Source organism: Cucurbita pepo, chromosome 4 (assembly GCF_057944985.1).
Source record: "Cucurbita pepo subsp. pepo isolate OVF chromosome 4, ASM5794498v1, whole genome shotgun sequence".
NCBI lineage: Eukaryota > Viridiplantae > Streptophyta > Magnoliopsida > Cucurbitales > Cucurbitaceae > Cucurbita > Cucurbita pepo.
Genome location: NC_141801.1, coordinates 1552442 through 1580423, shown reverse-complemented (window position 1 = coordinate 1580423; position 27982 = coordinate 1552442). Strand labels below are relative to the sequence as shown.

General features: G+C 37.8%; 4 protein-coding genes across 7 annotated transcripts; all 4 read right to left on the bottom strand.

The window, feature by feature from the left end:
* Window positions 1-524: 524 nt before the first annotated feature.
* LOC111792436 (Sept9 (DUF616)) lies at window positions 525-4479 on the bottom strand. 4 transcript variants are annotated; one of them, XM_023673899.2, is made up of 9 exons: window positions 4254-4478; window positions 4058-4147; window positions 3911-3974; window positions 3560-3739; window positions 3380-3451; window positions 3053-3252; window positions 2520-2935; window positions 2006-2190; window positions 525-1056 (listed from the first exon to the last, which is right to left on the bottom strand). In XM_023673899.2, the coding sequence occupies exons 4-9, from the start codon at window positions 3687-3689 to the stop codon at window positions 638-640; spliced, it is 1422 nt and encodes a 473-aa protein (XP_023529667.2). In that variant the 5' UTR covers window positions 3690-3739; window positions 3911-3974; window positions 4058-4147; window positions 4254-4478; the 3' UTR covers window positions 525-637. The 4 variants fall into 4 exon arrangements, with proteins under 4 accessions (XP_023529667.2, XP_023529668.2, XP_023529665.2 ...); XM_023673900.2 differs by having other exon boundaries at window positions 4282-4478; XM_023673897.2 differs by having other exon boundaries at window positions 3911-4147; window positions 4254-4479.
* A 1097-nt stretch (window positions 4480-5576) lies between these two features.
* LOC111792506 (uncharacterized) lies at window positions 5577-8356 on the bottom strand. Its single transcript, XM_023674019.2, has 5 exons — window positions 8129-8356; window positions 7839-7936; window positions 7082-7339; window positions 6164-6338; window positions 5577-5738 (listed from the first exon to the last, which is right to left on the bottom strand). Exons 1-4 carry the CDS (start codon window positions 8247-8249, stop codon window positions 6165-6167), a joined length of 651 nt encoding a protein of 216 aa, XP_023529787.2. The 5' UTR covers window positions 8250-8356; the 3' UTR covers window positions 5577-5738; window position 6164.
* Window positions 8357-8829: 473 nt separating this feature from the next.
* Window positions 8830-11233, bottom strand: MEF9 (mitochondrial editing factor 9). The gene is made up of 2 exons (XM_023673875.2): window positions 9769-11233; window positions 8830-9654 (listed from the first exon to the last, which is right to left on the bottom strand). The coding sequence occupies exons 1-2, from the start codon at window positions 11006-11008 to the stop codon at window positions 8993-8995; spliced, it is 1902 nt and encodes a 633-aa protein (XP_023529643.2). The 5' UTR covers window positions 11009-11233; the 3' UTR covers window positions 8830-8992.
* Window positions 11234-12405: 1172 nt separating this feature from the next.
* Window positions 12406-27338, bottom strand: ATR (Ataxia telangiectasia-mutated and RAD3-like protein). Its single transcript, XM_023673798.2, has 16 exons — window positions 27039-27338; window positions 26644-26788; window positions 26412-26524; window positions 25459-25793; window positions 25192-25313; window positions 24293-24437; window positions 23579-24148; window positions 23411-23486; window positions 22680-23001; window positions 20915-22168; window positions 17222-20609; window positions 16555-17124; window positions 14837-15460; window positions 14366-14560; window positions 13900-14207; window positions 12406-12673 (listed from the first exon to the last, which is right to left on the bottom strand). Exons 1-15 carry the CDS (start codon window positions 27193-27195, stop codon window positions 14040-14042), a joined length of 8184 nt encoding a protein of 2727 aa, XP_023529566.2. The 5' UTR covers window positions 27196-27338; the 3' UTR covers window positions 12406-12673; window positions 13900-14039.
* Between the last annotated feature and the right edge of the window lie 644 nt (window positions 27339-27982).

The window sequence follows — 27982 nt, the reverse complement described above, 5'->3', positions numbered from 1 at the left end:
CTCACAATCCATCCCTTAGGGGTCCAACATCATTGGTAATACACCAAGCTCTGGCTTTGATACCATTTATAAACGTTAAAGCCCACCGTTAACAAATATTGTCCTCTTTGGACTTTCCCTTGCGGACTTCTCAATATTTTTTTAAAATACTTCTACTCGGGAGAAGTTTCCGCAGCCTTGTAAGTGCATTTTCTACCTCCAAATAATTTTGGGAAAAAAACTACTTGGACAATAATACCTATACAAAATTTATAACAAAAAAAAAAAAAAAAAAAAAAAACATGTTCATAAACTAATCAATAATACTAATTAATAATGGTTTATACATAACTGTTAAATTGTCTTTTGAAAAATTTCCCCTAAGCTTCCTGAGTAATTGACTTCAAAGGTTATGAATCATGTCAGAATTAGATTAAATCTAAAGAATCTTACATCACTACCTCCAAATCCAAAAAAAGGTCACACAGCCACAGAGAGATGAGATGTGACCAAGCCTATGATGAATATATGGGAAAGAACTGGAATGGCAAAATTTCTTCATCATTTCCTTCAGAATAAAGTAAGGTAAATAACATCATGGAGAAGAACTTGGAAGATTCTTTTCCAGAAAGGGATTGTACAAATTTAGAATCAAAGTTCATCCTGCTTTTGATGATCTCACCACAGATGGGAGTACAACTGAATCAAGGTTTCCAGGGTATGTTGTCCACAAACCTAATCCTCCCTTCGTCTCTATCAAACTCGTAGACGGGTTACGCTTCTTCCATTGTTTATACTCTTTCATGCTGCTCATCTTCCCCTTAAGTTGATCCCAATCTTTAACCCACTCTATAAGAGAAGAGTGCTCTCTTGTATGTGGGTGCAAAATGAAAAGCGAGTAATACTCGCAATTCGGAAACATGAAATACTTGAAAGAATCGCCTAGCCTGTATACCACGTACCCGAAACTCAGTTGGTCTCTTGGTGTGAACATGTGAACTTCGTTGAACCATAGGCAGCTAAACAAATTACTCATTGCTGTATGTTCCCTTATAATAATGGCTCCCTCTGGAACATCTGCATTTTTTGTAAATTTGGATCAGGACAACATTTTTGTAGACAAAGTCCCCCACTAGCAGATATTGTCCACTTTGGCATGTTACGTATCGCCGTCAGCCTCACGGAAAGGTTTCACCTTTATAAGGAATGATTCGTTCTCCTCTTCAACTGATGTGGGATCTCACAATCCAACCCCCTCGGGGGCCCAGCATCCTCGCTGGCACACTGCTCAGTGACTAGCTCTGATACCATTTGTAACAATCGAAATCCACTGCTAGCAGATATTGCCCGCTTGGCCCCCTAACAGACGCGTATTAAAACCGTGAGGCTGACAATGATACGTAAAAGGCCAAGGCGGGACAGTTATCTGCTAGCGGTGGATTTGAGCGGCTGCTACACACACAAAGGTGGTGTAGAAAGCATGAACACAAAGACTACACAAAAAAAGCCTCACCGATAAAAATACCCACAACTAATCGCAAAAACAGGTTTCAATCCAAGAGAATGATGCCAAGTTGATACTTACAAGAAATCTGATTCACGGACACCCACAAGTACGATACTAAATTACCTAGGCTTCTCACCAGACCTCTAACCATTCTAAAGATTCTACTGTTCTTCTCAAGCCAAATTCCCCTAAGATAGCGAAAAAACGAGCCTGCCACAGGACTCTTCCTCTCTTGCAAAACGGAGGATTCACGAGAACTTCCTCAACATAGAGAAACAACCACAATTCATAATGATCTTAGAGCCAACTATGTTGCACAACCATAACCCTTTAAAAACTTTTGTTACAAAGAGTTTCAGACATTTTATATATGTCAAGAATGGTGATTGAGTGAGTTATGTCGAATTTCTAATTTCACATATTACAGACAAAATAGTCCTAAGAGAAAACCAAATGACTTCAAAGCAAAAATAGTAATAATAATAATAATGAAATCTGGTAAGGATGGCCATGACTTACCACTGACAGTTTTCTTCTCTGGACTCCATGGTTCCATTCCTTCATAACGGTATATTTTCATGTGAAGGTCAATAAGAGGACGAGCATATCGCTTCCTTCGCTTATTGGAATCGGCCTCTTCATAGATACTACGATGATGCTTATGTTGCGCAATGGCAAAGGTATGATTCCCACGCCACAAGTATCTGCAGTGGGCATGAAAAGTAAATTACGAATAACGCTTACAGATCAGAGGAAGTGTTTGGAGAAGTTCCATCATCCTTATCTCAAACGGATTTCTGGAATGAATTAACATGTTTCACACTCCTGCTTATAAAGCAATAAAGACTCCCCTTACTGACAGTAACCAGAAAGAAATTGGATTCACACAGTTATGATAATTTAACACAAACGATACCCTTTTGGCTTTGCTGTAAATTGTAAGCATGTCAAATGATATCTTAATGGAAATGGATGTAAATTAAAATAATAGAATGTGGGGAATCACAACGCTAAATTTTCATAAAAACAATACCTTTCTAGAATGAGCAAAGGGTCAACTATCAGCTCCATTTTACCATCAATCCAGATACTATACTGTGCTTGAGGGAACAATCGATGAGTTATTATCTTCGGAACCTTTCCATTTCTTCGTGGCTCATCATAGGGTGGATGCTTTAGTAGAACGAGGCGCCAGATACCAACCCATTTTCCTCCATCGTTATCCACCTCAATGGTAACATTTTCTCTTATAAATTGCATAGAAATCTCATCCACCACCATAAGGAAGCAGAATAGATCTTTAGAGCGAACACTTATATTTGAAGGCTGTTGAGGAACATCATATCCATCAAAAATTCCTGAGGCAACCACAAACCTACACTTCTTGACATACTTGATATCAGCAGGAACCATTTCAGCCCCACCATTTCGCATAAAACCGCAATGCACCTGATTTAGAAACACAAGTAGTGACAAACTAATCTTACAGTCAATAAAAGGAAACTCCAGGAAAAGCAATGAAGCTAACAGGATGAGGATACAAACACAATACACATTTTCTCCCACCTTCATGGTTGGTTTTAGTTTAAAGCTTTCCTCTCTTTGAGTCCAGTTCTGGTGTCCTCCAAACAGTGGGGGTGTTTGAGATCCATTTAACGAGTACTCATCTTCGGTGATGTAGACAAGTTTTTTGACAATTCCATCTGGAGTTCTTCCTTTCGGAATGACTACTCTATCGACTTCATCCACTAAGGGAATCGAACAACCTAAGTATATATATATATCAATACAAATATCAGTACCTAAACACTAAGTTTTCTCCACTTTATTTTTGATATGTCAACGAAAACCCAAGTTCTAAACAGACACGAAAAACCGATTGCATAATCTTACGGTGTTGTGCCTTCACCATGAATCCCATTGAGTCCAAGATTGTGAAAACTTTACTATCTTTATTACACATAGCTGTATTTCAAGAAACAAAAAATCATATTAAGCATCAAATCACAAAATATTTGATCTTGAAACAAGACTCAAACCACCAAGGACATGAATAGTTATCTATCAAAATACCGGAGAAAAAAGTGATGGAAGAATGGCAAGACCAAACATGAAAGAGGGAGGCAGTGAGAATCAGCAACATCCATAAAATTCCACCCACAAGAAATAATCGAATAAACCCCTTCTTCCAAAAAATCTTCATTGGGTAATCCGCAGGCAACTTTCCAGGAGAAATTAAACCTCCTTCAACATCTGCAATCACCACAACCAAACATTTTCATTTTTCTTGAACAATTGATCCAAGAGAGAATATCCAAAATCCAAGAAACAAATATCTTAATCTTCATCAGAACTCAGATAACATAACCGACGGATGGAATTGCACAAAAATGCAGCAGAATGAGACCAAAATTTTAAAATTACCTTTAGGGTGCAGATTTTGAATATTACGATCTCCTCTACGGTTCACCCGCGAAGAAAACGATCTCTGGAATTCGTTTTCCATAATTACAATCTCAACTTCTCATTTATACGACAATAAGACAAGCAAGAAAATAAAAACAAATCCACATTTAAATTTGGCGTCCTCAGAATGAAGATCTCTCCGCTAGCCCAACCTTCCGTTTCAATCTCTTCTACGCAAACTGTTACCAGACGATTCTGAAAATTAAAAACACAACAACGGAAGAAAACTCAGATCTGCGGAACACGTGGAATCAACAGAAAGTGATACAGAAGCTGAAATTGGAGCGGCAAGTGTCGGCACCTCAAATCTGAAGCACGGAAATACTCACTACTCCGAGATGGAATTTCGAGGGCTCTATCAGGAATCAATTGCCAGTAGTGAAGATTTCTTTCGCCTTTCCTCGGCCTGCCTCATCACTGTATGAACATTTGCCCGGATTTTGATGAACAATCGCTCGTAAGATGGATGAAGATACTTCGGGATCTGATGACTCGAGTTAAAATTACAAGCTTCGTCTATCTTTAAAAAAAAAAAAGAATATGTATATATATGTTTGAATTAACTTTATAAGTAGTTCTTACAATTTAATAAATAAAATAAATAAATAAATAATCTATACATCCCTACCAAAATTAATTTATGAGTTTTTTAATTATCAAATCATATAGTTTCATTATATAAAAAAAACTATATAAACAAATTTCTAACTTTCTTCAAATAAAATAAAAAATTAAATTTGTGATTAATTCTAAAATTAGAACTAATAATTTTTTTTTTTGAGTTTTTTCATTATTAAATTTGTTGTATAATTTTTTACCAATATGCTCCCTTAAAATAATGGCAATAAAAAATGGCCTGAAAAAAAAAAATTATTGTGATCTATTATTTTTCTATATATATATATATATATATATATATATATATATATATATATATATATATTTCAAATTCATTCAACTTGACATACTTTTTTTTATTGACATGCTTTTTTATTGAAAAAATGTGTTGATCAGATACATCAATTTTTTACCACGTACTATAAATTAAATCTTTCGAGGATTTATTAGATTTTTAGTTTGTTATATCTTATATTTAAAGTTAATTGTTTTAAACCATCGACGAAAAAATAGATTGAAAAATAAATTTTTAGTATGTGTTTTTTTTTTTTTTTTTTGGGTTAAAAAATGTAGATGGTTCTTAATTATTATTTTTTTATAATAATGTCTTTATATTTAAGGTTTATGATTTTAAATCATCCGGATTTTAGGTTTAGAACCACCTTTGATAAGTTTTTTAGAAATTGTCACAATACCCCTTAGAATTGTCAATGGTACCCATTAAAAAAAAAAAAAAAAAAAAAAAAAAAAAAAAAGGGGACAAAATGGTTAAAAAATATTCTGTATTTTCATTAAGAAAAATATGTCAAATTAACCTGTGTCACATAGGTTGGCAGAAAAACGAAGCACCCTTTACAAAAGTGTAGAAACCTTTCCCTAAAATACGTGCCTCGAAGGGAAGCCCGAAAAGAAAAGTCCAAACAAGACAATATAAGACAATATCTGTTAGTCTTGAATGGAAGCCCGAAAAGAAAAGCCCAAACAAGACAATGTAAGACAATATCTGTCGGGGTCAACTCACATCTATTCATTTGAAAAATATTAATAATTTTAGTGGTAGAAAATTGCAGTATAAAAATAGCAAAAGAAATGGTCAATGATACCCTTTTAAAGAGAAGAATGACCTGCAGAATCTTGGTCTTCAAACTTGTATGTCCAAATTGAGTTCCTATTTGACATATACAACAATATACATAACAAATCGGCTGAGTTACAAGAATTATCCCCCACTTTCAATTTGACATTTATACTCGTAAATGTTTCAAAACTACTTTGGGAGTAGAAAAAAATTTAAAATCAATGCGTGTAAAACGTCATTCTTACAAACATAATTCAAACAAGCAATTGTCTGATTCATTGCAATGTCGTTCCACGCCGATTTCTCATCTAATATTCTAAAGGATTTCTACTCTACCGGTCATTATTTTGAAATGGTCAAGAAAGATCAAGAGTAAAATTGCAATTTTTGAAAGGAGATGCTTTTGAAACAAATGAAGGAGTATTTTTTATAATTTAGCATAACAAATAATGGTTCTATGGTTCTTGTACAGATGAGTCCAGAATGTACATACTCCATGAGCACAGGGCATTTACCTCATTGTGTCGGGAATATATCGTTGCTTCCATCTTCTTCCATGTCCAGATATTTGAAGTTCACATCGCCCCACCCATTACTCCCATAGTTAAAACTCGGGTTGACGTAGCATTTCATCTCATGAAACAGGTTTAAGTTGTCCACAAGCTTGTGGTATGCACTGCATCCACAACACTGCAACAACAAAACAAAAGATTATGATGATCAGTTTTGTGTCAGTTTGTAATAAAATTGTTTACCCGCAAATTTAGGTCAGATTTGTCTACTCAAGCTTGCTTTAGGCAACACACTTTATTGGACCTAACAACTAAGATAGAATAGCTGCAAGAATATCAGCCAATTACATGCAGAAGCCTCACTAGGTTGCTATCTGAATTCAAAGATTAGATGTGAGATCCCACATTAGTTGGAGAGGGGAACGAAGCATTCTTTATAAGAATGTAGAAACCTCTCCCTAGTAGACGCGTTTTAGAAACTTGGAAGGAAAAACCCAAAAAGAATAATATTTGTTCGTAGTAGGCTTGGGCCGTTACAGATGATATCAGAGCCAGACATCGGGCAATGTGCCAGGGAGGAGGCTAAGCCCCAAAGGGGTGGACACGAGGCGGTGTGTAAGTAAGGACGTTGAGCCCCGAAAGGGGTGGATTGTGAGATCTCATATTGGTTGGAGAAGGGAACAAATCATTCTTTATAAGGGTGTAGAAACCTCTCTCTAGCGGACGCGTATTAAAAACCCGGAAGGAAAAACCCAAAGAGGACACTATCTACCAGCAGTGGGCTTGGGCTGTTACATTATGTGTCCCGTTCAAATTTTGATTTCTTTGACATCAATCCTCCCCCAATATTTGCTGAAACCATTTCAGTAGAAAACCGAACAGAAAAATGGTAACTGTATTCTAAGTGTTGTGAAATCTTACCTGCACAAACACAGTGCCATCGGTATAAGCATGGGGGTTAATAGCCCGTGTTGTACGTTGCCCACAAATGTTACAAGTAAAAGCCACAAGCATTCTTCGCCGAGGAGATTTCGTGAATAGGGACCAAGGGAAAGTAGAGACATTCCCTGTGCCTGATTTGGCCTCCAGCCCAGCCGGAGATGAGGGGCCTTCCATACCAGACCCTGTCGTCCACCCTCTTCCCGTGGCTGCACTAAGCACCACTCCCATTGCAACATCCTAATGCAGAAAGAACAATAATCTGGAAAACTTTACTGGAAGCTTCAATCAGATCGAATGGCAAACAAAAAGACCATACATCTAATTTTCAATAAGTAAGCATCATTAATGTTGAAACGCTACTTGGGCTACCGATTATTGATAATCCTCCCGACAATGTTATATGAATATGATTCAAGTCAACCAATTGCACCAATATAAAGGTTCATGAACTCTCTTATTCCATAAATTATTTTTCTTCTTACAGAAATTTAATCAAGAAATTCTATCTAGTTTTCTTCTTTTTTTTTTTTTTTTTTTTTTTTTTTTTTTCCTTTTTTGGAAGAAGAATGAATCCGAAACCACGAGATCAAAAGAAATAGTTGTATGTATTATACAATATACTTCATCTCGTCGAAAACTCTGAATAGCATGAATTCTACTCATCTCACATTTGCAGAAACCGAAGGAAAAGAGCATTCAATTAAAAATGATATTAACCAAAATACAGAGAGGATACCTTTGAAAGAGGGGAAAGGGAGAGACGACGTTTACTGAGGATTGGAAGGTTCCTGATATTCTTCGAGTCAGACTGACAATCAGATTCGTTCTCGTTGCCTAAGAACACATTCGAAGGCTTAGACAGGCAACGCAAAATAAGAACAACACAATAAATAGCTTCGAAGACCAATCAAAATCAACAATAAGCAGGATCGTTCCACAAGCACAAGCAGCCGCTTCGACAACACGCCACTTACAATTCTTCAAAATTATTAATCAAGAAAAGACGCAAACAGATAGAATAAATACCTTTGGAGGCGTGCGGAACTTGAAAAGATCTCAGAGGAAGCATCCTATTGGGAGAAGATATAGGAAAAGAGGAAGAAGAAGAGACAATCGCTGCAGAAGAAGCGTTGATTAGAGACTCCATAGCCAAGGAATCGAAAGCTGGAGCGAAGAGAGAAGCGAATCGCAGAGGAGAAGCCTCCGTAGGACAGCTTGAGAATCAAAATATCGCGGGTAAGCGCGCAGAGCTGTTAAGGACACGAAGGATTAATAGCCAATGTGGGCTCAAATTTCCGGCTTTCGACCCATTACGGTTCTAAAGGGTTCCTTATCTAGTCGGGTGTACTTGGCCGGATCGATCTCCTCGGTTACATCATGACATTCTTCTATATTGAACCATGTGTGGCCCGATGGAGACCTCTCGAGGGTCGTCGCTTTATTTGTCTCAACGTGAAGGTCACAACCTACTCTCTTTATAATATGGTTGTAACATTCTTCCTCACTTAAACTAGTCATCGTTATCGATGGTTTCTCAGGGGCAGAAAATGAACCATTAAACTATAGATATCGCACTAAAGTTTGTTCGGTTAGTTGTTCGATTGTTTTCATTGAATTTCGTTATATTTTTTAGAATCAATATGATCAAATAAATTAAAAAACTAAGATTATTTTAGATGATGTTGAAACAATATAATTGAGAAATTTCTACTAGGTACCGAGAAAAATAAAAAACTATGGTTGAACCATGCTTCTAAAAGTTTAGAATGGACTCCACGATACAACGAACACGTTGAATCTTTCTTCAAATTCTTCACAAACACCTACATTGTAGAGACGATTTTAGAGGCCGTTGTTAAAACAATATGATCGATAAATTTCTCCATACTTTTAAAAGTTTAGAAGCGACGTCCACGAATCCACCCGACTATACCCGGTTTCCTTTTGAATATTATTCTTCTCCATCCTCGTTCTCACTTCAGCAGCATCATTCCATCGTCCCACATCGGCATACATGTTGTATAGCAACACGTAAGGAGCTGCACTTTCTGGTTCGAGTTTCATCAAGGTTTCAGCTGCGACACGAGCCATTTCAACATTGTTGTGCACCCTACAAGCACCAAGTAAAGCACCCCACACCGCTTTATCTGGTTTACAAGGCATGTTATTGATCAAACTCATTGCTTCTTCAAGCTGCCCATGTCGACCGATGATATCGACAAGGACAGCATAGTGTTCAACTCGTGGTTCGATACCGTGAGCGTTAACCATGGAGTTGAACTCCCTCCTACCTTCCTCAATCAATCCAGCATGAGCACAAGCATTCAGAACAGAAATGAATGTAATATAAGAAGGCTGCACATTACATTGCTTCATCAAGTCAAAAAGTTGAAGAGCCTCTGTTGCAAAGCCATGAGAGGCATACGCGCCGATCATCGCGTTCCAAGAAATGACATCTCTCTGAAGGTTCATTTCGTCGAAAACGGTTCGTGCCTCGACGATTGCTCCACATCTCGAGTACATGGTAACAAGAGAGTTGTTTATGGGCAAATCTGCAATAAATGCTTTTGTAATCAACTGATGAATCTGAGTTCCTAAAGCCAGATCAACCAAACCAGCACAAGCACTAAGAATTGATGATAAAGTATGTCTATCTGGTTTCTTACCCTCAAATTGCATCTGCAAAAAGATGTTAATGGCTCCTTTATAATCTTCATTTTTCTCATACCCAGATATCATGGAATTCCATGAGACAAGGCTTTTCTCTGGCATCCTAATGAACAAATCATGAGCTAGTTTCAAATTACGTATCTCAGCGAACCCAGAAATCATCATATTCCAAGAAAGGGTATCGGGATTCGACATTCTACCGAACAGATTCGAGGCCTCTTTCATATCCAAGATTTGAATGTAGCCACTGATCATAGTGTTCCATGAAAAAGTATCTCGCTCGACCATTTTGTCGAAGAGTTCTCGAGCAGAGACTATGTCACCAGCTCTCACATAGCTCATAATCATAGAGTTCCATGATACCACATTCCTCCCAAAGCTTCCATTTTCGTCTTCCTGTCGAATAGGGATGCAATCGAACAGTTTCCGGGCTTCTTGGATCATTCCTTTCTGACCATATCCAGCAATTAAAGTGTTATAAGCATGAACTAAATTCCCTCTACCATTACTCCCACCATATTGAAGCAAAATCCTTTCAGCTTCAACCAGTTTCTCATTCTGAATCAGACCAGAAACCAATGCACTAAGAGAAGCGGAGTCTCGTTCGGGCATCATCTTGAAGAACTCAATAGCTTTCTCCACATAACCATTCATTAAATAACCAGAAACCATGGCATTCCATGAGACAACATTACGCTCAGGCATGTACTTGAAAAGCTCTTCTGCTTCTTCCATCATCCCATTCTTGGCATACCCACTAACCATTGTGTTCCACGAAACACAATCTCTTTGTGGCATTTTATCAAATAGGTTTCGTCCACTCTCAATGTACCTTCCACCACAAGATATATAACCAGATAACATCAAGTTCCATGACACAATGTCTCTGTGAGGCATTTCATCGAACAACTGTCGTGCTTTTGTCATCTCTCTTCTTTTCACATACCCAGTGATCATCGTATTCCAAGTGATCGTATTCCGATGCTTAATGCTATCAAAAAATTCTCTCGCTTCAATTATTTGACCTGTTCGAATCAAATAAGACATCTTCTTGTTCAGGGAATAGAATTCCGGAGCTTGAAAAGAAGAGAAACAGCTCTGTTTCAACTGAACAGCAATGTTGAATGTAGTTGGACGACGGCGAACATACCGCTGAGCATTGAAGATTGTTAAAGCAGCTGTGTGAAAGGTCTTGGTTGACCAAATTCTCCGGCGAATCATCACCAAATGGGGCATGGAATGAACCAGTTGATTGTTTACTTGGCATTGGGAGAAGAAAGGAAATCTAGATTTGTTCTGTTTCTGCCAGAGGTTCGATTAAACAAAAGGAAGATGTTTGAAATTCCCTGATGATGCATTCAGCTAAGAAACGCCGACGAGATTCACTCGCGCCACTGTCCTAATCCATGACCTTCTTCTTCTTCTTCTTCTATCCATTCACATTTCAAACAAAGTGTTTGATTGTAGGTTATATTTTAATTTTTAAATTATTTTCATTTCAATCTTTTATTATTATTATTATTTATCTATAATTTCAACCATTCTACTTTATTTAAATTTTTGGTTGAATTAAAATTTTAACTTTGAAATTATTTTTAAGAACTTTTTAAATAAACCTATAAATTGAAAATTGATTAATAATTTTTAGATTTTTTTTATTTTATATAAAAAAAAAATTATTTACCTAACAAATAAATTTTAAAATTCTATAAGTCCAATTTGGGTGTATTAGAGACTAACAATAAACCTATAAATTTAAAAACTTGTGGATAATTTTGATCTTGATGAACCGGTGAAGTTATGTTCTAAATTCACAAATTATCACCGTCCTGTAGAATATTAAAATTGTTATTGGTCGTCTCTCTATATTTTAGAGATAAATTCATTTTGCATAGAAATTATTTGTGATGTCCCACATTGGTTGCATTGATTGGGGAAGAGAACAAACCACCACTTACACGAGTGTGGAAACCTTCCTCTAGCATACGCGTTTTAAAGCCTTGAGGGGAAGCTCAAGAAAAGCCCAAAGAGGACAATATCTGCTAGCGGTGGATCTAGGCCGTTACAAATGGTATCAAAGCCAGACACCAGACTATGTGTCAACCTTCTCACTGTTCCCCGAAGAGGGGGTAGACACGATGCGGTGTGCCAGTAAGGACACTGGCCTCAAAGGGGGTGGATTTGGGGGCGGTCCCACATCGATGGGAGGAAGGAAAGAGTGCCAGCGAGGACGCTGGTCCCAAAGGAGGGTGGATTGTGATGTCCCACATTGGTTGGGGAAGAGAACAAACCACCATTTACTACAAGGGTGTGGAAACCTTCCCCTAGCAGACGCGTTTTAAAGCCTTGAGGGAAAGCCCAAAAGGAAAAACCTAAAGAGAACAATATCTACTAATGGTGGATCTGGGTCGTTACAACTAAGCCCTGTAAATTAGCAAAATCTCGCTTCATACTCTATTAGCTTTGAGAGTTTTTACCGAGTTTCCAACCCTAAAATATTTAGGAAACTTCATTCAAATATTTTAAGAGCTTCTTCCCATGAATATTGTACACAAAATTATCAAGAACTATGGTAGTGGTCAGTTTGCTAGCACTCATTTAGGATGATATACAAAAGATGTAAACCTCTCCCATGATAACAAGCAAAATGGAAATTGAAATATACAATCAAAATCAAGCACAATAAACTCAAAAGGCCATTCATGCAACTCATTACACAAAGACAGCATATAATATCACAGCCAAAATGTATAAAGTCAGTTGTAATGGACCTTTGAGCTTTGAGGGTAATAATAGCAAATGGCTTGAGAAATCATGAACTTGAATGAGAGATTTTACCCGAATCCTTTACAGAGTGCTTGCTTCATTGTTAGTCTCTAATACACCCATTAATCAGAAAGCCTGTAGAATAATAATCAGTGAAGATTAGATTGAGCCAAAATTAGCAGGTCCATCATCAAGCTTATAATACACGGTTTTTTTTTTTTCTTTTATTCATGGGTACCTCAACTATTATAACGAGACAAATGTCTGATCCTACCAGATTTGATTGGTAAGGTAATTTGTAAGATATTAGATCTAAAGTAGGTAGTCTTCCGAACTCAATCCCTTGAGCTTTTTATTAATTACGACTCTTATTGACTATTATGTAAAGCTGACTTTATCAGAAAAAAGTTGTGATGAAACAAAGGCTCTTTTTGCACACTTACGTCTGTTAAGAATCACGATTCTCCATAATGGTATGATATTTATTCACTTTGAGCATAAGCTCGCATGACTTTGCTTTTGATTTCCCCAAAAGATCTCATACCAATAGAGATGTATTCCTTACTTATAAACCCATGATTTTCCCCTTAATTAGCTAATGTGGGACTCCCTCCCAACAATTCTCAACAATCCTCTCCTCGAATGAAGTACACTATATAGTCCTCAAACAGCCTCTCCTTAATCGAGGCTCGACTCCCTTTTCTAGAGCCCTCGAACAAAGTACATCATTTGTTCGACACTTGAGTCACTTTTGACTACACCTTCGAGGCTAGGGGGAGACCTATGGAGCTCTCAAATAGCCTCCCCTTAGATATGTATTTCTTACTTATAAATCCATGATTTTCTTCTTAATTAGCCAACGTAGGACCCAACACTTTTCAACAAGCCTAATCCTCAACCAGGCAGGTTTAGGAACTCAGGAAATTTTTGCAGGTACATTATTCTAGTAAAGGCAAAAATGTGCTTAAAAGCTGTACTGTACACGAGTAAGGATCCCTCTAAATTTACTCGCATGCATATCATAACACTAACATTTGTTTTGGCCGTCAGACATACCGATGTATACCTAGGCATATATAACTTGGAACTCACTTCGCAGCAGGTTTTTGTACCTCTCTTAACTATCCTAGGTTGACCTAGTAGTCACTGGAGCAAGTAAAAAAAATGTAAAGAAGCTTTTAAGGCCTCCTTCCTAAGATATTAAAATACTACAAGCTTTGCAATCTAATGTTGTAGGATCAAATAATTGTTTCAAGATTTGACAAAGTAAATGTAAGCTAGCTCAAATACTCACTACTAACCTATGTATACTTTTGTAATTAAAAAAAAAAAAAAAAAAAAAAAAAAAAAAAAGACACTACCTCCATTCTCCAAGAAGTCCGTCCAAATTGATCGCTAGAAAAGAAGGTTGGGGAAATTTGGAAGAATACTGGAAAAGCCATTCTTTGATCTTTGTCAAGGGAAAAGAAGCTTGGGATCTTTTTGTGATTCCTCATCTCATCTAAAACCATGGCATCCACCATATGTACATCTTCCCAAGATTTTTGTGAGAGACTGCTTCGGCAATCAATCGACGAGCCTGACCTTCGACAGCAAGGGGCAAAGATGGTGCAGCTCCAACACCAACAACTACACCTTGTAACCTATCCTCAATGTTACTGATGGCTCGCTGTAACAGTATCAAAAGAGCATGGCGATAGGAATGAGCAATTCAATGTGTTAAAAGCGGATAAGAAAAAGATTTTACAATCTATCAATTTCAAATTCTTAAACTTAATACGTAGTTCAAACAACTAAAGAAGAGATTCTAAGAACAAACAACCAAACCTGAGCATGAGGATTCTGAACTTCAACACCACTGGATTTGTGAGATTTTGTCCACTCCACGAGTGGATCATGAATGAAAGTTTCAAGTATGCTCATCAAAGTATCCCGATGAGTCCTCAATACAGAAAGAGTAATTTCACAAACTCTCAAGAAAACACCCTCATATCCAGTGATTCCTAATCCATCAATCATGTTCTGATAGTAAAATGGCAACATGGAGGAGAAAAGCAAAAATTAGGGATACAAATACCATGGATAAAAGCAAACAGTAACTAAATTCGTCAATGATAGCATCTTGGAGAGCTTCTATTAATGAAAATTTCTACATGGACTGCATAACAAATATTGAACCAAGTATAATTTGGCTGGTCTTACATCAAATAGTAGAAATTGGTGGTTGCTCATAATTCTTGAATATAAAAATTGCGCAAGTTTATCTGGAAGCTAAAATATAAATCATGTAGTTCTTACCTGGGTTAGCCTAAAAGGCACCAGTTCAGGCTTTTCAAGCTGCAGACCTTTGTCAAATAAACAACTGAAATCAACATGAACACAGTCACCCGTAGTAGAATCAAAAAGAATATTTTCACCATGTCTATCACCCAGCCCCACAATGTGTCCAACCATAGACCAAACTGCAGTTGTATGCGCATAAGCTATCCGCGCCCTAAACCAAGCAGCTGGTTCTGAAAAGGTATTCAAAAACCATCTATGGAAAATGGGAGGGAACATAGGAAGAATTTTTGTCTTCAGCATCTCATCTTCAGATATTTTACCTTGGCATTGGTCATATATTCGCTTAATTTGAGGATTTGTCTTCTGCCTATCAAACTTACCACAAGTTATATATACGTCTTGTAGTATATGTCTAAGACCACGAGTATGAGGAACCCATTCTACCATACCACAATCCTCTGTCAGAGGTATCACAGCAAAGGTGCGTATGTAGAGCTTCCTCCGGCGGCTTTCTGGGTATTTGGATAATAAACGGTTTATCATAGCTGTGAACTCCATCATGCGAGCATCCTTCCGGAGATCATCTTTTGGTTTGCAGAGGAATGGCCGCTCAATACCATCACTACCCAACAGAATGATCTGTAACAAAAGAAGGGTTTACAGTCAAGTTAGTAAGGCACGAATCATCGAATAATTATACTAATATACAAGCCCAAGAAGCCAAAGAATTTTATTTTATACCTATTCAAAGAAGCAATATAATTACATAGTTAAAATTGAGATCATAGCAGGGAATATAAATTTCTCTGCTTGCTTCACCTGCGCTGTATGGGCTAGTTGAACTATGGTGGCTCTACAAAAATTATAAAAATAAAGAAAGAAAGAAGAAGAAGCAACCTTCTACAGCGTATCTTAAATAATGTAACAAACTATGATGAAAAGCTACATTCTGTTGAGGATTATTGAGAGGAGTAGTCCCACGTCGGCTAATTAAGAGAAAGATCATGGATTTATAAGGAACACTATATGAGGCCTTTTGGGGAAATCAAAAGTAAAGCCATGAGAGCTTATGCTCAAAGTGGACAATATCACACCATTGTGGAGGTTCGTGATTCCTAACATGGTATCAGAGTCATGCCCTTAACTTAGTCATGTCAATAGAATCCTCAAATGTCGAACAAAGAAGTTGTGAGCCTCGAAGGTGCCGTCAAAGGACTCAAGTCGAACAAAGGGTGTATTTTGTTCGAGGGCTCCACGGAAAGAATCGAGTCTCGATTAATGGGAGGTAGTGCAAGAGCTCTAGTGAAGGAGGCCTCAAGGGAGGCTCTTTAGTGTACTTTGTTCGAGGAGAGGATTGTTGAGAATTATTGAGAGGAATAGTCCCACATTGGCTAATTAAGAGGAAGATCATGAATTTAATAAGGAACACTATCTCCATTGGTATGAGGCCTTTTGGGAAAACCAAAAGCAAAAACACGAGAGCTTATGCTCAAAGTGGACAATATCATATCATTGTGGAGGTTCGTGATTCCTAACACATCCTACTTCCAAACATAAAATTCCCAGCACAAAGACTATAATAATATCTCTAGAAGGAAAGAAGTGACACGACAAGTCCTTCCACAGCAAAGAATATAGAAAGAAACTTGAACAGGCAAGAAGTAAAAAAGACAACATGATGCATATATTAAAAAAAAATTGCAGAAGTCAAAACACTGAAAAAAACACCATACTTTCTTAGGTCGCTGAAGTGATGAAAGAATCTCAGCCTCATCGGCTATTCCTGATATTGTAGGAAGCTCTGTGGCAGAAAAGATGTCAGACCTCAGTGAATCAGTGAGATTCACATCATATTTTGGTAGATTAACAACCATAGATTGTTGAATTGGCATAATAATCTCCAATGGCATCATTCTCTTTAATGTGCTAAATTCCGTAGAGATATTAATGTTCCTCGCTCTTTGCTGACCAGGATGGAAGCACAACTTGATTAGGTGATCAATTAGACTGGCAAACTGAAGAAATAAATTGTTCCCACTATTTCCTTGACTACGATCTTTTTTTGCAGATTGGATGATCTCCATGGCTGCCTCTCGTCTTGAAGGAACGGTGGATTTGGAAACTGCGGCCATTATCCAAAGAGCTTGCTGAGGATACTGTCGAACAACAGAGGTAATTATGTGTTTGACCAATCGAACAGTTTCTTCATTCTGATGGCAAATCCTTGAAACTAACTGAGGCAGTACAGCCAACCATTGATACGTAGGCAAATCCTTCAAACAACCTCGCATGATGCTCAGAACCTAGAAAGACAAGTGACAATTGATAATAGTAATAAAAAAATGTGCACCTCATGTGATGAAAGGAAATCAAAATGACATTTCAAACTAAATTTAGAACCTTTCCATGAACACTTTTCAAATCCTTGTTAGATGACGAACCAACTCTTTGGTAGATGCTCCCGAAGTCAAACCACAAAGTTAACAATCTTGGAAGTGCTTGAAATAGATTCTTGTGACCTCTGTGAAGTCCTTTCGCATAGAACAAGAGTACATCAGGGACATAAGACCACCAGGGCTTCTCGTTACTCATATTCGAAGAGCCAATAGCAGCAGAAGATGATGAGACTTTTCTCGGACCTTGTTCAATACTCTCTTCCTGGCGTTTCCTGGCATCTGCAAGCAATTCATCACAATACCTAGCCATAAAAAAATATCCTTTCTCCCACTTGGGCTGTAGCTCCTTTACTCTTGAATAAAGATTGATGACATCTTCCTTTTGCTTTTGCCCAGTGCAATGTATCCACCTCGAGTACAGGAGAAGAGTCTTGGCAATATCTCTATTCTCATTCAAAGCTTGAGTATCACATATTAAAGAAGCTGGATTCATTGGAACCAAGGAAAGGCTTGTTATTGAAGACATTGCAGCAGAACCTATGACTTCCACAGGCATGTTAAGAAGAGATTGTTGCAATTCTGAGATAGCACCATCTGACCGCCTAGTGCTCCATAAAAGCTTGGCCTTCTCCATATGAACATTAGGTGCACCAGAAGCCTGAGCTTCAAGAATTGCACGGTTTGCTGTTTCAAAATGACCAGCAGAGCGACACAGCTTTGCATACTGAAGCCAGCAGTTCCCAACTTGAGCACCAAAACCACTAGCACCAAAAACCAACCTTCGAAAGGACAGAAGTGGCTCTCTTGCCCAGAGTGATGACTGAGTAAATTTCAGCCGATTCTCCCAATTTTGAATCACTTCTGAAAATTCCTGATCATCCACACGGAATGTCTTTTCCAAGAAAGAGTCATTAAAAAGAAGGTTATGGAAGTCCTCGAGCTCTTTCAGAAGGTGAAGTTTCACAACAAATGGATAAGCACGTGTGTAAGAATCCATGCCAGCAGCAGCAAGAGAGGCAATCAGAGATTGTTTGGATAGAGCAATTTTCTCAGAAACTGAAAACTTATTCTTCTTCATCATTGCCTGAAGAATTTTTGCCACGTCCATGTCAAAAGAAGCATTACTTTCAGAGCTGCTACAAAGAAGACCTTCTTCATCAGCTCCCGTGAGGTATTCATCCATCAGGTCCCACCTGCCAAGCCTCCAAGCTGCCTGCACTCCTTGCATGCACCATGTTTTCTTGTACTGAGGAATCCTCGTAATTAAACCATCCACATGAGTAACCATGGCTTGAAGGTGACACATATTTAACAAACAATTAAGAACATCTGAATGCCTCTGAACAGAATTTGGTTCCATATGCAAAGCTTGTTCACAAAAGGTCAATACTTCTGCCCAATTTCCAGCTTTTTTAGTAATCAAAAGTTGGTCTTGTAACCTCAAGGATTTACGTAAACATGCCAAGCCAGATATACCATCAGGCTCATCGAGATAACTATATATTTCCATGAGATATGAAATATCTTCGTCCTCAAAGATGCCACTTCTCTCAGCCGCAGGGTTAAAAGAACCAGATTTTCCTCGAACATATGACTCAAAATACATCAAAGATCTAGCATAGGCCTGGCAGCTCAAGGAAGCCCTAGCAAGAGTGATTTTTGGGATTGCATCCAAAAGCTGTGAAACATATCTACACTGAACCAGGAGTTGCTCCTGATCAACTTGAGCATTTGAACTTGATTCCTTTGACTTGGCCACCGAACTCTTAGAAGACGATGACTGACCAGATTGAGAAAGTGATAATCCTCGCTCAACGTCGTCCCCCCACTGTCCTAGATTATCAAGAAGAGTAAACACAGCTTGAATGCAAACATCACTTTGCCCTCCAATATTTCCGTTAATCACAGCCACGCCATTCTCTGCAGCTGCAGCATTGAGAACAGACAAAATTTCTTCTGTTATGCCATGACGTGCCTCCACTGTACCATGACAAACGGCACTGAGAACTAAATAAGGCAGCAGATAGACAGCTGTCTGCATATCATGCCGTACTATACCTCGACAAGCATGAAAAATACTGGCACGAGACCCAGTGGCATGCGCAGTTAGCTTTTTTATCCAAAAGAATATCCACCTTCTGAATGACATACCTGGCCGATATATTGAACTAACAAATGCAGAGTCAGCCACATTCGGGAGCTGAAATCTTGAGGTTAAGCAAGGTGCTATAATTTCTTTCACATAATCAGAGAAGCGTCCCCACAATTTCTGACCCCTCATACTCATCGCATTACCACCATCTGAAGAATCAGACGCGACAGTTTTTGAAGCACCTCTGTCTTTCAACGATGGTGACTCTGAAGCAGCAGCATTTTCATCCAGTGATGCTTTACATCCTGCAATTTTTAGAAGCTCCTGTATGGCTAATGCCGCTGAATCTTGAATAATGGTATCTGGTGCTGCTCTAAAGGCCCGAGCTAAATGTTTGTGAATCAATTCAAAGATTAGATCATCATCAGAGCATTCAATTTTAAATCGTTGGCATGAAAAGCTCTTCACTTTAGCAGGATCTACGGCACCTAGTGCTCCAAGACAATCAGCACAAACCAATTTCAGCCTCTGGCCCACTGCAGTCCTTGACTCCTCAGCACAACCTCTTAGCAAGGATGAAATTAGTGAGCTCAAAACATCCATGTCTGGATCCGCTTCAGCACTTATAAAAGCTGTAACCTCCTTGCTTCTCATGTTCAGCAACTTGCTCAGTTCACATGCCACCATGTATCTCACATTCAAGTTCTCATGATTTAAGCCATCAACAAAATCTCGCAGCTGATCCTTTAGAGTCATTGACCCACGAGTTTCATGTATAGCTCTGTTCACCTCCGTCAGAGAAGAAATATGAGGCAATGGAGGGAATTCGCGAATATGCGCCTTTAGTATACTCCTATTTTTTAAAACAAGTTCTTCCAAAATTTTAACCACCATATCTAAATGAATGGAAGTTTCATCTCTCTCCAGGAAAGGCACAAGAGCAGCAAAGACTTGAGAAATCACATACTTGATGCTAGATGGTGATACTTTAGCCAATTGTTGGATAAAAGAATTCAAGACAATGAGACCTTCACTTTGCAGTACTTCCTTCCCAATAGCATGCATAAGTAGAACCATTAGTTTCGGAACATAGGTACTAAGATGAGAACCCATCAATTTTATCAGCATTTCAATACGTTGCAGAGCTTGTTTCTGCAAGCAAACATCCTCTGCATGGAGCATTTTCCTATCGATGCTGTTGAGGAGACCAACAAAATGATTTCTCAAAAATCCTGGAAGATCGTCCCCACCAGTGAGAATTCTAGCAACTTGTAATATCATCTCTGGAACTCTTGCTAACCTACAAAATGAAGACTGATTAAAAACAAACAAAAAAAAAACACGATAGAAACAGAAACCAAGGAGGAACACTAAACAAGTTCTAGAATTAAATATACCTAAATGGCACTTCAAAACCCATCACACCTAATAGAAAGGAAACAAGACATCTTTTGGACAACAAACAAGCTGACAAATGTCCGAGCAAATAGGTAAAGTAGGAAGGAAAATAGGCAAAGTTTCAATCGATAAGCGAAAACAGATGAATTTTAGAAAATCTAATTCCAAACTCCAATGCAAAATCATGAGTAATTTGACGCTATATACCTTGTACTGACTTCATCTGAATCTCCACCATCCACAAAGCATACTAGTTCATCTAAAAGAGCAGGTAATGCAGCTGCAAAAATCTCTTCCTGATTTGAACCAGTCTGCGCATGATAAAATTCCAAGGCAGAAAGTAACTCCTTCCCATTCGCTTGGTAGAGAACAAAGGCAAGAACTTTTGGCAACCAATTGACTATCAACGTCACCATATCAGTGTCCACACATTTAGCTAATTCATATAATGATTCGACAGCTTGATCATTATTCTGATGAGAGACCACCAGCTTTGGAAGAACAACGGGAATCATTTTCTTAACAAATACTTCAGTTTCAACTCCCAAAACAGCTTCTGCAAATTCTTGTACAATTTTTGGACGGCTAACAAGTCCCGTGGAGAGATAATCAAATAGCTCATTCCGAAGATGGACAACTTTTGAAAAGATTAATTCAAATTTCCCATTAAAATGAAAACGGCAAGCATTGTGGATTGACCTTGAGGCACTCATCCTCACTGTTATTTGTGCATTGTCAAGATGATCAACCAACAATAAAAGAGAACGAGAAAAAAAATCACTGTGAATATCAACTGCAGTCATGAGGTTTGCTACAGATTCTAGTAGAGTGTCGAGAATTTGGGGATCTGTAGTTGGTACCATTGCTTGTTTAATAAAGTCCAAAAACATTATCTCTTTCCTTTTGTTTAAGAAGTTTTCTTCCGGGAAAAGGCAACTCAGTACTTGGTCCTCGAGTAAGGAACTAATTTGAAGGCAGAATGCTTCTCTTATTGCTTTTTTTCTGTTAAGAAGCAAAAACTCAATACATTTAAGCCAATCAGTCCTTGTTTGAAGTAGAACATTCCTAGTCCCATGGACCAGAATGCGTCCAAAAGTCTCCACACAAGAAACTTGAACCTCTTCTGACGACTCATCAAAAAGAAGTTTAAAGAACATCGACATCAAATGGACAACATCACAATCCAAATTCATTTTTGGGTAACAGTGAGGTGGCTCAATTATGTTTGTATAAAGTTTATGATCATGCAGAACAGACTGATCACACTTTGAACACCAAAATCCCTGAAGCATATAGTCCACTGTCTGGCAGCATCTATCGCTGTTTGTATTTAAAAATAATTTGCACCTGCTCATATTTTGACCATCTACCGAATGGCAAGATCCATAAAGGCATGACAAAAACCCAAGAGAAACTGGGATAATTTTCTTAACTTTGTCATGCATTTCTCCCTGCAAGATCCTGTAATTCAAATGAGTAATAAACATGAGAATTTAAGCAACAGGTATCGCCTATAAAGTTTGCATATAAAAACCAGTAGAATCAAATCTAATATCATTGCAATATCAATCATATCTTATACTTTCCTTGTTTGGATTTCCTTTTCACTTTCTTTCTATACCAACAACTTTCTTTCTCTGGACTGTATAGCAGCTTTTGGCTTCCATGAAAAAAGTACACTAGTGTCCAAAATCTACAATTTACACCTAATTTGTAATTATTCGCAAATGTCTAGAAGCTTTCATAAAGGATGGTCATTGGTACACTGACAAGTTCTTCTTAACCTACCGGTTCATACCTTTAATGTCAAGCCAAAGAAGAAAATAGTTCAGAATCAGAATCTCTTGCTGGCAAATAATAATATTTCACAAAATTCAATTTCCTTATTTGATCTCATGCCTTTTGTAAATTGATAATTCAGTTAATCATAAATTTCTCTGAAACAGTACACTAATGAAAAGGCTCAACTTACGCCAGCCTCCTAAATAACTGTGTTAGCTTATCAAAACCAGTCCATAGAGCAATCACTGGAATTGAAATGGCAGCTTCCATTCTAACTTCATCATCTTCATCAACAAGACTCAAATCCAGGACCTCAAGATCAGTTTCAGTCTTTAATATAGAAGTAACTTTGGATGCAACCTGAACAGAGAAGCATTTTGTCTTCAATGGCTTGCAAGATTCAGAACTGGTGATTGAATGGGTCCATGGAACTTTAAGTATCACAGACATAGTTTCTGTGCATTCATCATTACTTCCAGACAGGAGTGAAAATAAACACGAAGATACATGGGCTGTACATCATACAATTAAATAGCATAGTCAGCACTCACAACTACATCAACAAAGAGAAGGAACTATGAGTATTCAGAAATAATTCTCAGATGAAGCATAATCTCAATATTGTTTCTAAGAAGATAAAGAAAGATAGGGAGAGGTCAGAAAAGAAGGCCACGATAGCTCAAATATACCAAAATTCAAATTGCTCCTAATTTTATATCTAGATCGTGAGCCACCTGAAAAATACAATCACTATTCATCTTTTATGAATTTCTCGTGTATGGCAAAAATATAAAAGCATGCAGGCACCGATAGCAACATATTGCAAGTGGTTAGCACCTATTGACAAACTGAAATGTTGCAATCATCTGCCAAATACAAAACTTCGAAAAATTTAACATGACAACTGAACAATTGCCTTACTTGGTAAAAGAAGCATGTTGTGAATTCCTTCAAGAAATGTGGATAGATCAAGAGAAATCAAGCTTCCTTGCTTTGCCTAGAAATAAGTCTCAATTTTAATAATAGGACAGGAAAACTAGGTCATCTAATAAACATCTAGGAGCATTCACAAAAAGTAAATCAAGCTACCTGCTTGTATATCCAGGGAATCCATGAAACCATCTCCTTAAATATGACCTGGGACAAATGAGTTTCAGGGTGACGACAGAATGCAATGCACAGCATGCTAAGAGATGTTAATGAAACTTCTGGTCTTAGACCATCAGCTCTGATAGACGAAGCTCTTGAACATCCAACAAATGAAACAAGTAAATTATGCAAATTATTTGCATAAGTCACATCAGTTTCACATATTTTGATGTGAGGCTTCTTGCATTCAACCAGTATATCAGCTTCAGAGCTCACAATTTCTCCATCAACCTTCATTTTTTTGTTCTTAACAGTGTCCAAATCCTCTAAGCATCTCTTTTCTCCAACTCTTGAGTTTTCAATTGATTTGTTGCTCAATTCTGACAAACCCAAGCCAGGTAAAGACCCTCCAACATAATCAGGACCAAGAATAGATAGAGCTGCTTGGAAGCAATCTATCAGAGCAAAGCAAGGTTCTGGAAAAGAAAGCATATCAACGAGTATTTCAGGCCTCCAGATATGAGAAGGGCAGATTTTAGCAATCCTTATGTATGCATTGCATAATGAAACCTAAAAAATGCAAAATATAAAGGTGAAAATTAATTTGAGATCCCTTCCAGTAAGCTCCTAAAAACCATCAGCAATCATGAATGTGACAAACCATGTCAGAACTTTCAATTTTTGCTAGTAATGACATTAGGAATGTGAATTAACCTTGAGCTCCATGCTCTTGGTTCTCCAAAGGGACTGTGAAAATATGCCAACCATGTCTGCAGCAGTTAGCTTGACAACATCATCGCAACAGTTGGAGTATAGCACAGTAAGACAATCTCCAATAGAAGCATCATATAATGCGTTCCTGCCAAATTATCAAAGCATTACAATGCCAGAGTAAATAAACTAAATCGCTGTTAGAAACATGTTACTAAAAAGTGCCTTCATGACATAGGTTAGCTGCTATTTACCTAAAGAAGCAGTCATTCTGCCAGCGGGAAAAAAGGCACAAATATTAACTAATTCACAGAGCACTGACAGAACTAAAAGAAGCTTAAATTTCATGAAATAAACGACTAGGCTTTCTTTTACTTGTTGTGTGAAGGCAAACTAAAGCAAATCCTGATTGAAATCACGGTATAATTGCTCAACCCTAGACTAGAGCATTTGAACATCAAAAAAATATATTATACTAAGCAAGTGATTGGAGTCAAAACCTCAAACACATCGTACTTTTCAACTTCTCCTTTTGCTCACCATGGCACAACCCATGGAAGAGTTAACTTAAAATAAGGATTGAGCTATTCTAGACGAAAGAAATCTGAACAAGGAGAAAATGATGATTTACGATCTTTAGTTTTGTTAACATGTGAAAAATATATATTCTTCTCTAATAATCTGTACACTACTTTTATAGTTTTCCTACTGCAAACTAACCGCTGTACACTATATCCCCTATAAACTTGGAAAAAGATTTTATAAACAGAGTGTGAAGAACATAACAAAATAAAGGAACCCATAGGCAAACTAAAATGAAAGATAAGCAGCATGAGGAAATAATATTCCCCTCTCCAATAGTTATATTGCCAACTTTTCACGTTCTTTTATTCGACACATACCTAAATATAGGAAGCCCCTGTTTGTCTTCACTTAATATAGTAGATATTGACTGGATTAAAGGCTGATAAGGAACGACGTCATCTATCACCAATCCAACAATGCGTGCAAAATCAAAGCATGCCTTCCAAAAAAAATTAAATTCCAGGCTACTGTGAGAATATGAATATCATAAAAGAAAATAAAAGGAAACTATTTAGAAGAGGAATTTTAATAACAAAGTCGTAAACTTCAACTTTCCAGTTGCAACCAATACACTATCCATTTACCATTTGCAAATCGGCATCTCCATAACATAACAAAGAACATGCTGCTGAAACATCTGACATACTGATAAGCCCTTCAACGTACACGGTTCCCTCAGCCAAGCATTTACCAAGAAGCTTAATAATCCAAGTAACAAAAGGCTGCCACCTCTTTTTCCCCGTCAGATTGATCAAAATACCAGAGCCATCAGTTGGTCTGTTGACTTCTGGAAGATCCCCAAGATGATCGGGATCCTCAAAGATTCCCTTCAGAGATTCAGAGAAACAATTCAAATTGACTCTTCTGGAATCCCCAAAGCTTGCAGTATCAGTGCCAAGTGATGCAATGTACAAAATATCTGCATCAGGATAGAGAATGTGAGCTACCTCAAACAATGAACTACAACGTGTTGCATGTGCAGTTAAAAATTTAGGGGAAAATTAATTTGCAGAAGACAATCTTTCATATACAAAGACACTGTAAAAAGGGAAAACATAATTTCCAAGGGCAATCCAAAGAAACAAGACAAATGAGAAGTCAAAACGCCCCCACCCTAGCCAAAAGCTAAAGGCCTGGGGAGGACGTACGGTGGAAAGTACATCTCTGGCAAAGTTTTTATTTTTTCATGCTGCAAGAAAAATGGAGTTAGGGAGCCATTGCTCCTAAAATGAAGAATACTTCAATATTGTTCATGGGTTCAAATAAACTACCGCATGTAACTAACAGCTGAGAGTTTACTAAAACTTTTTAAATCGTTTAATCACAATCCATGCATCTCATAGGCAATGTAACATACCCCAGTTGACGCAAAGCAGCAATCAACCTGTAACTAAATACATGGCCACAGTTTTTAATATCCAAATGCTGTACCTTTCATGTAATTCAACCAATGCTAAAGCGGATTATGACAAACACAAACAAAAAGTAGGTCATGTTTATACAGGAAATTTTTTTTATGCATAAAGCTCCTGCTTACCTTCAACAACTAACATGGCATCGAGAAAAAACTGACGGTATGCGTCCCGTGCTCCAGTACGAAGCAAGGATAAAAGGGAACCAACGGTTTCAAAAATGACTCCATATCGTGCTCTGGGATTAGGAGTAATTTCTGTAAGATTAGTAAAAGACAGAGGCACACGAGAAAACATGACCCGACCAACTAGATCAAAAGAAAACTAAAGAAGGAAAAAATAACACATATTACTGACTGGATAGCGGGCTCCGCAAAAAAAGGTAATATCCGACCAACCACAGGCAAAACGGCGCTAGCCTTTCCATGGTAAAAAACACCAGGAAAATTCCTCGCAGTGTGTGAGAGGAGTTTCAACACGGCAACCACTTCTCTCTCATTCACTGCAAGAGACAGAAATGGAATTCGGATTCACATTATCAAGAAAGAAACGCAGCAAAATATAGCAGATAATAGCAAGTGCATTTCTCCAATACTACTTCCTCCAACCAAAGTGCAAGTTAGTAACAAACAACATGCCACAAACGAACAACTCATTCGCTCAATTTAGTTAAACCAGATGATTTCATGCGATTCAAAACGAGAAAGACAGAATGAGCATTTGAAGACGAGCGAAGAAGCAGAAAATGGAACCTGAAGAAGAAGGAACGACGTAAGCGTGGAGGAGATTGGGAAGGACGGCGCGAAATCGGACTTCGACACCTACGTCATCGGAACGATTAGGAGGAGTGGAGGAAGAAGCTGCTATACGTTCTCGAAGCTCGTGAACCAGACTGGAGAGATTCGCCATGGCTGACGCTTCGCTAGTGCTCAAGGTCTTGGTGTTCCCTCCATTTTTCGAATTGCTTATGCGTCAGTACACGATTGCCGCCAAGCTCTCGTTCGCTGCCAGACAGTGATATACTTAAACTCTCTACCTGAAAATTTTCGCTTTTTTTTTTCTTTTTTTTTTTTTTTTTTGTTAAGACATTAAAACTCAAAAAAAAAAAAATATATATATATATATATATATATATATATAATGTTTACTTTCAATTTTTTGTTTGTTTATTATTTGAAAAGTATAGTATAATGGATCCTTATTTATATTAGTCGTGTGAGATATGTTGTTTGAGCTTCTAATACTCTTCCCTGCTAAACTCCACGATGCATCTCAGTTACTATGAGATCACACACTTTGCAATTACTATGAGGTCACACATCACTGGGAGAAAGGAACGATGAACTCCACGATACATCTCAATTACTGTGAGATCCCACATCAGTTGGAGAAGGGAACGATCAACTCCACGATGCATCTCAAATTACTGGGAGATCCCACATCAGTTAGAGAAGGAAACGATCAACTCCACGATGCATCTCAATTATTGCGAGATCCCACATCAGTTGGATTAGGGAACGATCAACTCCACGATGCATCTCAAATTACTGGGAGATCCCACATCAGTTAGAGAAGAAAACGATAAACTCCACGATGCATCTCAATTACTGGGAGATCCCACATCAGTTAGAGAAGGAAACGATAAACTCCACGATGCATCTCAATTATTGCGAGATCCCACGTCAGTTGGAGAAGG

Coding starts and splice junctions, on each gene's coding strand:
- LOC111792436 (XM_023673897.2), bottom strand. CDS start 3,992: ATGGAAAACGAATTCCAGAGATCGTTTTCTTCGCGGGTGAACCGTAGA. Junction 3,452..3,559: donor TTCCATCACTTTTTTCTCCG/GTATTTTGATAG, acceptor CTTGAAATACAG/CTATGTGTAATAAAGATAGT. Junction 2,191..2,519: donor CCTTTGCTCATTCTAGAAAG/GTATTGTTTTTA, acceptor TGCCCACTGCAG/ATACTTGTGGCGTGGGAATC.
- LOC111792506 (XM_023674019.2), bottom strand. CDS start 8,249: ATGGAGTCTCTAATCAACGCTTCTTCTGCAGCGATTGTCTCTTCTTCT. Junction 7,937..8,128: donor AGTTCCGCACGCCTCCAAAG/GTATTTATTCTA, acceptor ATGTGTTCTTAG/GCAACGAGAACGAATCTGAT. Junction 7,340..7,838: donor CCCTTTCCCCTCTTTCAAAG/GTATCCTCTCTG, acceptor TTTCTGCATTAG/GATGTTGCAATGGGAGTGGT.
- MEF9 (XM_023673875.2), bottom strand. CDS start 11,008: ATGCCCCATTTGGTGATGATTCGCCGGAGAATTTGGTCAACCAAGACC. Junction 9,655..9,768: donor TTTGCAGATGCAATTTGAGG/GTAAGAAACCAG, acceptor CATTTATTGCAG/ATTTGCCCATAAACAACTCT.
- ATR (XM_023673798.2), bottom strand. CDS start 27,195: ATGGCGAATCTCTCCAGTCTGGTTCACGAGCTTCGAGAACGTATAGCA. Junction 26,789..27,038: donor CGTCGTTCCTTCTTCTTCAG/GTTCCATTTTCT, acceptor TGTCTCTTGCAG/TGAATGAGAGAGAAGTGGTT. Junction 17,125..17,221: donor TGAAAAGTGTTCATGGAAAG/GTTCTAAATTTA, acceptor TTGTCTTTCTAG/GTTCTGAGCATCATGCGAGG.